General features: G+C 39.7%; 1 protein-coding gene across 1 annotated transcript; it reads left to right on the top strand.

The window, feature by feature from the left end:
- The first annotated feature begins 446 nt into the window (after nucleotides 1-446).
- On the top strand, nucleotides 447-9,429 carry mogat2 (monoacylglycerol O-acyltransferase 2). The gene is made up of 6 exons (XM_046411831.1): nucleotides 447-828; nucleotides 2,341-2,519; nucleotides 7,202-7,406; nucleotides 7,582-7,756; nucleotides 8,080-8,279; nucleotides 8,716-9,429. Exons 1-6 carry the CDS (start codon nucleotides 735-737, stop codon nucleotides 8,868-8,870), a joined length of 1,008 nt encoding a protein of 335 aa, XP_046267787.1. The 5' UTR covers nucleotides 447-734; the 3' UTR covers nucleotides 8,871-9,429.
- The last annotated feature ends 372 nt before the right edge of the window (nucleotides 9,430-9,801 follow it).

Raw genomic sequence — 9,801 nt, 5'->3', positions numbered from 1 at the left:
ATTTATAAAGATGTAATCAAAGGGGAAGCCAAATGGGATGGCACTCATTCCTATTGGCCCTGATAAATGTCAGTCTAAGGCTAATGAGGGAAACAGATTAAAAGGTAAAGGGGACAGAGGGTGAGAGTCTCTGTCTCTGATGCAAGGCTCCACTGCCTCCTGTTATCTTTTGCTTTATTCCTTTTAGATCGATGTGCTGTGTTATACATGCATTTTTGTTATGGACTTCTAGTGCGCTTTACTTAAAAGTCAAAGCAAAGATCTTTATCATGTATCATGTACGTATCACAGCCGCAGTTACGTGGTTGCTCAACCAAACGGGGCTGCCTCTACAACATTAAAATATTACACAGTCATGCTAACAAATTGCTAACTTCCATGGAGTGCAGGAAGTTTTAAAAAAAAAATTCAAAGCAACATAAAAAGCTCTTTGACAGCGAACTCCCCCCCCCCAAACACACACACACACACACCCTTCTGACTTTGAGTTTGTTCATGTTTGACAGCTCTGCTATGTGTTTCAACAGTTCATTCATTGCAGGGTCAAAAGGCAGATGTGGCAGATATGGACTGACAAATCAAACCCTATTTTGAGTTTCTGAGATAAGACTGTCCGTAGGAGGTGATGATGGAAACGTGAGAAGGACAGACTTTGGACCCACTTCACTCTCTTCTTCTTCTTCTTCGACACTGGCTGCAGCTCCTTGGTTTGTCTCTCTTCTCATGTGGAAAACATGAAGATTGATTTTGCCCCCTTTCAGATTCCCGTCCACAGGAGACTGCAGACGGCTGCCGTGCTGCAGTGGGTCTTCTCTTTCATTGGCCTTGGTGAGTGTGCACGTTGAGAGTGTATGTGTCCACTGGAAATGTCTAGAGACTTGGCTTCCCTAGGTTTTATTGAGATAGCACTGCTGATGAATCTGCATTTATTCTTCTTGTCTTTACAGTATGTGTTTAAACAAACTGGTCTAACTGCTCCTGACCAAAGTGTACTGAATATATAAGACAGAGAACTGTTGTCTCAACTTATATGAACTGCTGCACAGCCAGAAGAGGGAGCCAAGTGCTACGTGACCTGATCAGTGCACAGCTGCACACAGCGTTTGTCCTGTGAGCTGTCCTCAGGTTACACTGCGTATTTTTCACAACCGCTGCTCTCTCACACGTCAGCCTGTAATTGCTCAGTTATCAGTAGGTTGGGTCAAGTTTTAATTTGTAGCACCACCACTTGAACTGACAGAAGTGTTCGACCATATGCTGTATGTATATGGCTCATTGAGATTTAAAATCTCTTTTTCTATTCTTGGTGAAGATGGGCAGAAGATAACACAAAAAGAATAACATTTCAACCTCCAGTTCAATTCAAGCTCCAATTATAACCATGTTTTTCTTCCTGTTCCCACATTTGAAGCTTCACTGTGTAGAATGATGCATGCAGAGAGTCTGACACCATGAGGGTGTTAATGAAAGTAGAATGTTTTTGTGATATTATAAATAGTTTGGAAGTCCTGTACCCAATCCTGGTCCAATGTTCAAATGTCAAAATTGTAATGTGAAAACCTGAAGCTTCTATTGCACATAGCACCGGGAATGAAACTTACAGTGAAGCAGGGAAGATTTGTTGTCCACAGGAAAACTTTAGTAATGAAAAAAACAAATTTCATGTAGATTTTGGAATTTTTAATGATAATACTTTTTGGTGAAAAAAACATAATCAGACACACATTATTATTCCAAGGAGACCATTTGCATAATGAAAGAAAGAAGGGAGTACCTCCCTAGCTGGTAGTCACTGCTTCATATCGTCCTCAGTTCTAAAAAGAAACCTGAATGAAACCAGTCAGGTCATAGTGAAAAGCAGTCACGTCCTTACGCAGACCAATTCTCCATTCCACTAAGACAGAACAATTTTCATTTTTTAACACACATACTTGCAAATCATATTATTGCTGACATCTTGACCATAACTTGGTCAGAGTGATTATTTAAAGGTAAAGATTCAGTGCTGTTATTGAAAGGGAGCTTGAGACCCGAACACCATTGACTGTGTGAGCTAAAAATAAAAAACCATCACATCATGGTGACATGCTAAATTATACTGACATCAGACAGCACATTCTTCCACGCCAGAGCTATCAGTAACCACCAAAACCACTTGTTACGTCATTTCCAGGAGAACTGAATGCTACTCATGCCTGCTGTTCATAAAGTGGCTAATTTCAGCCAAACACATGATGCTCTGCTCACAACATGTTTTGTCTTTGTGATGCCAGGGCAGAATGGATAGTTACATGATGCACTTGTTTACAAAGCTGCTAAATGAATTCTTTCTCTCCTCAGCACCCACCTGCATCTTCCTGTTCTTTTACCTGCTGTTCACTCGCTTCTGGCTGATCAGTGTGTTGTATGCCGTCTGGTGGTTCTATGACTATGACACTCCGTCTCGTGGAGGCCGCAGGGTGCCCTTCTTGCGTGACCTCAAACTTTGGGATTACATGCGGGATTACTTCCCCATCAAGGTGAGAGACAGCTTTCAGTTGTATATGGCTGACATTTGAATGTACACTGTATATGCACATCACCACTAAAGTTCAGCAGCCCTAAAGTTCATGTGAAGTGGGGTGGAATTCACCGCTGTACAGGGAATAAGACATCATTTCACTCAGCTGATACATTTAATTTTATCTCTGATCTTCAGCTACATGCGGGTAGTTGCTTTTAATCTCTGTACTTGACAATGAACCACTGAGGGATGATGTTCATGTGTTCCTTGTAGTCATATACTGTTTACGTACACATAGCCTCCCCAGATCCTACAGTAAACCTTATTGTAGTCTGATTAAATACTTTACTGCAGGCTGTGTCAGAACGAATTTGACTCGTGTCGACTGCAATTCACTGTCAGTAGACTAAACTAGTATATAGACTATAGAGTACAGACAATAGACACGTGGACTGTAAAACACTATACTTAAAGACAATCAGCATTAGGGTGCATATGACCTGCTGAGCCAAAGGCAGTACAGATGAATGATTTTCATTTAGAAAATAAGCATACATTTTTCTGCTCACTTTGCTGTTCTATCAAATGCTTGACACTTGAGTCACATTTTTGCAGATGAACAGATGAGTAGATTGACACCTCTTCAGTATGAGTTAGTTAAATATGAAGCTGGAAACAGGACACAGTTAGCTTAGCTATAAGACTCCAAGACTCGGACTCGAGTCCAACTTGAGCCTTAATTTTAAGCACTGTTGACTTGGACTTGGATTTGGACTTGTGCATTAACTGTATTCAGACAAAGCCAGATGCTTTTGCAAATTTCAGCATTCAGAAGCAGTGATAGATAGCTGAACTGCAGAAGGCTGCTTTTCACATTGTAAATGAATAACCAGTTTGTTGCAGCTGTGCCTGAAAAGCAAAACACCCATTGCAGTTTCTATAATGAGGAGAAATAATGTAAATCACATGGAGATGACAAACTGGTTGGCTGGTTACCTCTGGTTACACTGAAACACACAGTAATCCAGGGAAGATACACATTTCTTTAAAACAAAGACTACTTACTTTGCTGGATTGATTTTGGAATTTCTTTGCAAGGAGAGATGACTTCTAACATCTACTCCAGTTTCACGAGTTAAGTGTCTGAAAGTGGTTTTAATGTAACATCACAGCCATTTTAGGTTGGCCCTGATCCCACCAAGCACTGACTGTGCAGTGCGAGCTTCTCTCCTGCAGGACGCAGTGTCCCTCTTGTGGTTATGCGTGATTAGTGCATAAGTATGACTTGACGTCAATTTGATCACTATTTTTTGATCATGTAAATCCCAAATTCAACAGTAATGATCATTTTACCCCATGAAAAATAAGCGTGGAGAACAGAAGAATTCAGCGAGAACAGAGAACAGAACCACTGCTGACAACATCCACCACGTTACATGGATTTACATCTTGCCCCGAGACTTAAACTTTGGACTGCGCTGATAAAACAGAGTGCAACAACAACAATAGGTTCAACAGCATTTAAAAAAGAGCACCACATTTGCTTTTTTAAGGGTTGCTTCAAGCCAGTTTTCTGATAGTTGAATCTTAAACATAACCTACTTCATGAGATATTCAGACTTTGTATCTTTGAGTGTGTCATGTCTCCTTTTACTTGAATTAGCTTTTCCAGCCATAATTGATAACACGGTAGTTCATATTGACCTGTTTAACTGAGCTATCTGAACTAATCAGATTCTGGTCATCTTAATGTGTTTTACAGAAGGCAATAAAAATTCAAAGAAAGACGAGTATCTTCTGGGATTAGAACACACTCTTTTGAAACATAGATGTTTACAGAGATGTTATTGATTTTAAACACAGGAATTAACTACTATCATCATCATACTTTGTTTATATTTGGCTTTATAGCCAGGCATGCAGGAGAAAAAAGTAAAGAGTGTAAAGTGGGAATATGTGAGCAGTAAAACCAAAACTGGCGTAATAAAAAAGCCAAGACATGGTTTACAGCTGTGAGCAGAACCATATAAACATAAAAGTCAAGAGAAGACTGGTACAGAAGTAATAACACTGTAACAGCAGTAAAAAAAGAATAAAATTAATAATAATCATGCTTCTTAAAATATAATAAGACAATAAAAAGTACAGCTGACAATATGCACTGCTCCAAATAAACATCGAGCTTCTGAATTGAATTGTAAGTTTATTCTCAGTTTCAGTCTCATTAGAGTCAATTAAATAATTTCCAAAAATTTTTAACAATTAATTTTTAAAACTTTTAACATTTGGTGTTTTTCCCTGGTCTCACATACTAGTGTGCATTTCAAAGTGAAGTATTTATCATCTGACTGCATGCCATGCTAAGTCTGAAACAAAGCATCAGTGTAAGGATAAAGTGAAGCAGTGTCCTCCAGAGAGCCTAATTAGTTTCACTGGTGTCGCTTTTCCCACCGTTTCCAATTACAGTATCATCAGCGTCTACTAAAAAGTGACCAGCTGATCTGTGCTCACTTGGTTTAAAAGGGTAGCACACATTTAGGCAGCCAATGGTGCACAGTCATGAGTTATTTTAATAATCTGAAAAGTTTTGACATTTAAAGGTTGCAAAATCTGTGATTGGCCATTAGTGGACAGTTCTTTTGTTTACAAACAGCTACGGTTCTGATTAGAAGAACTCAAGCCAATCATTAACGTTGACTTCCAGCTGCAGGTACCCATAATACAAACAGAGTGGACACAAAACAACATGCCAGCGCTGTGGAGGTCTGACTTGTTGATTTTTTAAAAAAAATTTTTTTAACATTCTACATTCATCTACTAGAAAATATTCAGCCGCAGCACTACTGCATCAGTGAATTTTGTCACTTTTACTCAGGGCCGTAACCATGGATTGAGCATAAGGGGGCCCTATCTGATCTGAAGGGAGGCAAAAACACTTTTGAATTCATTTGAAAGTAACAAAATAGGTAGACTGTAGCCTACAGTGTTTAACACTGACTGTAATTATCCGACAGCAGTTCTGCTAAGCTACAGTAACGGTACTGGGCAAACCACACACAGAACTGCAGTACACCCTAATACTAGTAGTAATAATGGCAAGTTTTGCTGATTTATAAATAAGTATTTCAGATGAATAACAATTTATTTTATTTATATTTTTATACTGATACATTATATTATAATTAATGCTCAGCTTTTATTCGACAAAAGAAAAAAGGGAAAATAAGGAAGACAATAAAAGAAACTGTATGAATAAAAGTCTATGAAATTCTCTGTTGGAAGTGTCCAATTTGTCCCTGGGAAGATAGCATGGCTCCCTGATAATGTATGTAGGGTCTTGAAATACCAGTCTCACACAGAGATACAAGCAGTGAGGGGAGCAGATTTGTTTTTTGGCCTCCATGTGCAGCAAAACAAATGACAGTGACCTTCAGCACCTGTCGCTATCACCACCCTACCTGCCCTGGGCTAGTGGAGGCACACAAACAAAGCTCCACAGGTGAGATATGTTATCAAGTCTTTTTACAGTTGATGACCAAGAACCATTATTTCTGACTCTGCAGAGAAATATCACCCATTATCCCAAGGACTGATGACATCCAAAGTGACTCGTCTAACGTGACTGACAATCTCTTTAACTGCCAAACAGAAAAATCATCTGTGCTAAGTGTGAAGAATGGGGTGTTTTAATTCAGCACCAACAGAGTTCATTTTGAAAGGGAGAAAAGGGATTGGAGCACACTGATTCATTTGCACCCTTTAACTGTTCTAACAGACTCATGTTTCAACACAGCTGTGTGTGTCTTCATCAGCGTCAAATGATTTCCCCCTGGGAAGTTTGCTGCTCTCAAAGCACGTGGTTCAGCTGCATACTGCTGGAAAATACTTGGTGAACCCTGATTCAACTAGTCTATTTTAACTTTTAGCTAAATTTGTAGAGCTATTATATTATATGATTTAATTAGACTGTTAATACGATGCACCTTTGCTTAAGAAGTTTTTAATGCTGTAGTGGGTAATGGTGGAACTATTGTTAACTGCTGTTAATCAGTTTAGTCCAGTGGTTCTCATCTTAGAGAGTGAACCTCTCCAAAGGGTCACCAGGTATATCTGGAGCACAGTGATGAACAAATATTTGCTTTTTTGTGGGCCTCAGTGATTTAAAAATGCAAAAACGTGACAACGCGCTCCAAGAGGACCAGCTGTATTGTGCCCCACAAGCCAATGGAGTTTAGTAAAATTAGTTTATTAAATAACCAGTAACTAGAGTATATCTAACAAATAAACAGAGTGTGGTAAAATGTAGAGGATGTACTTCTGAAATGTAGCGGAGTAAAAGTATAAAGTAACCTAAAATGGAGTAAATGCACTTTACTTTCCATACCTGAATGAATTGTAGGAGTATGAGGGCAAATGAATCCTACAGCTGGCTGGTTTCAAATATTTGGGGACAGTTTGCAGAGAGAGCAGAAATGACAGAAGGTTCAGAGGGCCACAGACAGTGTTGAAACTAGAATATCGAGGCACATGTTTGGGTTGCAGCCAGCTGAGCCACCGCAGTGCATCAGTGTGTGCTCTTGAAGAATGATTTAAAATCAAGTATTCAACACGATTACATGATTATGGACCTATTTTGGACCATATATGGACTATATTTCATTCATTTCACTATTCATTTCATTTTTTTTCTTCCCCCAGCTGGTGAAGACAGCTGACTTGGACCCCAAGCAGAACTACGTCCTGGGCTTCCATCCCCATGGTGTGCTGGTAGCAGGAGCCTTTACCAACTTCTGCACCTCTGCTACAGGCTTCAGCCAGCTGTTTCCTGGCCTCACCAGCTACCTGCTCATGTTACCCCTTTGGTTCAGAGCTCCATTCTTCAGAGACTACATCATGTGTGCAGGTGAGGGTCAGAGGCGATTCACTCATACTCAATCAGGTTGTTCGTTCAGCCGGCTCTTTAGTTATTATTTATTACTGAATTGATCATGTTAGCATAAATATACTATTTGACTATTCTAACAACTATTTTGCTTTGACCATTGTATATCATTTTAATGATTTTTTTTAATTTGCAGGTCTGATTCCTTCAGATAAAGAGAGCGCAAGCTATCCGCTCTGCAAAAAGGGTGGTGGTAACGCTGTGGTAATAGCAGTTGGTGGGGCCCTAGAGGCCCTTGATGCTCACCCTGGGACCTACAATGTAATCTTGGCCGAGAAGAAAGGGTTTATCAAAATGGCCATGGAGCGTGGGTAAGAGCAGAGATCCCTAGGGGAAAGAAGAAAGTCTTCCGTTACATACTACTAATTCTCCAAGGTCTTATGGCTTATTGCAAAAATTCTGTCACTCTATTCATTTTTGATTTATTGCGGCTTGAGTGTGGCCTCTTGAAACAGAAGCTTATTCAAGGCCCCTGCTTGGATTTTCCTGGGAAAGCACCATTATGAGATCAATCTAGAATGAAGTAATCATGTAAAACACAAGGATTTCAATACATAATCTCTGTGTTTTACATCAGGCAGTTCATACCGGTTAATCAGTCATACAACATTTTCAATAAAAAAATCTTTTTTAGTGCTCATCTGGTGCCAATCTTCTCCTTTGGGGAGAATGAAGTGTTTGATCAAGTGGGAAACCAGAGAGGAACCTGGCTTCGATGGACACAGGAACGACTGCAAAGAATCATGGGTATCGCCCTGCCTCTGTTCCACGCACGTGGTGTTTTTCAGTATTCCTTTGGTCTTATGCCTTACAGGAAACCCATTGCTACAGTAGGTAAGGAAACACGGTGTTACAGTTCATTCACAGTATGCAGTTAGCTTCTTTCTGCACTCATCATTGTGGATTCGCTACAATTGTGTCAATTACTATAAACATCCGTAGATCAGATCAGTGATGCTTTAGACTTTGTCTGGCTGGCAAAAGTGAGCTACATTATCAGTGCTCAGGCATTTTGGCAGAAGCGTCTAATGTCACTGAGCTGGTGAGGAGAGTTTTAGTGAACGAGAGTAATCGGTCAGATAAAAAGCAGGCTTTGTCGGCCCAGCAGAGAAATCTGATGCAATCACATATCAACAGTGACTGACACATGCAGTCCTAATGTCAATGTGTTTTAGGTAAACAGACTTCTAATAACATCAAACAGATTAAATTGCAAATCATAAAGTGTACTGACTGAGTGTGTTGTCCTCTCTTTGTCACCTCGCCACAGTTGGACGGCCAATTCGGGTGGAGAGGAATCAAAAGCCAACAGCTGAGGAACTCGATGCCCTCCACCAACTGTACATGGATGAGCTCAGCAATCTGTTTGAGGAGCACAAAGGCAACTATGGAGTGGACAAGGACACACACCTGAACTTTGTCTAAAGTGGACTGACAATGGAGTGGATTTGAAAGGCTATTTATTAGTAAAGCTGTGGTGCTAAGATAATTGTGCCTCCAACTTGCTCTGTCTTTGCTCTTAACTGGACTGTTAATTAAAAACAAACAAACTGCTTCAAATCGCTTCTGCAGCAAGACACACTGCTGTGTCTCTTTATGTAAGGTAGGATTCAGATACTGTACGAGGGAAAAGCAATCAGAGTGGAAATGCTTGTGCATCCACTGACTGGTTCTTTTCAGAGCTGTGTGGGATAAAATGACACAAGACAAGCTTTCTTCACTTCATCTCCCAGCTGTAGTATCCGCCCGGGGTTTTGAATTTTACGCAAGACCTGCTCCTTTCTCAAACAGAGTCATAGGTTGAATTTGTCTTGCAAGATCATTTGGGGGCACTGTCTGAAACACTTAGTAATTTCAAGATTCTGTATCCTAAACAAGGTTAATAAAAATGGAAAAGCGGCTAGGAACATTGTACTTCTCAAAATATTTCCATTTTCTACTTTCTGCTAAATTTGTTCCTCACAACATTTCAGAGATGTTTTAATGCACTACATTTAATTCACGGCTATAGTTACTCGTTACCTTTCAGATTGTTTTTATGCTAAGCTGAGTTAACCATCTCCTGGCTCGAGATTCATATGTAATCTGTACAGATATTCATATTCTCTTTCAGCTCTGAGCAAGAAAGCAAATAAGTGTATTTTCCAAATTTTTAAACTATTTCATTAATATCTGCCTTGCAACTGTCTGAGAAGGTTAGATCACAAGACATTTTAAAAATGTGAAACAACTGGAAACACACATACACTCACAGATAATTAGTTAATAACCTTTAAACTCTCCAATTAACTTTAAATTTGCATTCCCCTCAATGTTGTTGTGAAATGAGTCTACTGGTCAAACTTGGGTTAAGGGT

This window comes from Scatophagus argus, chromosome 14 (assembly GCF_020382885.2).
Source record: "Scatophagus argus isolate fScaArg1 chromosome 14, fScaArg1.pri, whole genome shotgun sequence".
NCBI classification, from domain to species: Eukaryota; Metazoa; Chordata; class Actinopteri; family Scatophagidae; genus Scatophagus; species Scatophagus argus.
This window is presented reverse-complemented; position numbering and strand designations above follow the sequence as displayed.

What these genes read in the sequence shown, in the direction of transcription:
- mogat2 (XM_046411831.1), top strand. Translation starts at nt 735, where the DNA reads ATGAAGATTGATTTTGCCCCCTTTCAGATTCCCGTCCACAGGAGACTG. An exon ending in GGGATTACTTCCCCATCAAG is followed by an intron (nt 2,520 to 7,201) that starts GTGAGAGACAGC and finishes TTCTTCCCCCAG; the next exon opens with CTGGTGAAGACAGCTGACTT. An exon ending in AGACTACATCATGTGTGCAG is followed by an intron (nt 7,407 to 7,581) that starts GTGAGGGTCAGA and finishes TTTAATTTGCAG; the next exon opens with GTCTGATTCCTTCAGATAAA.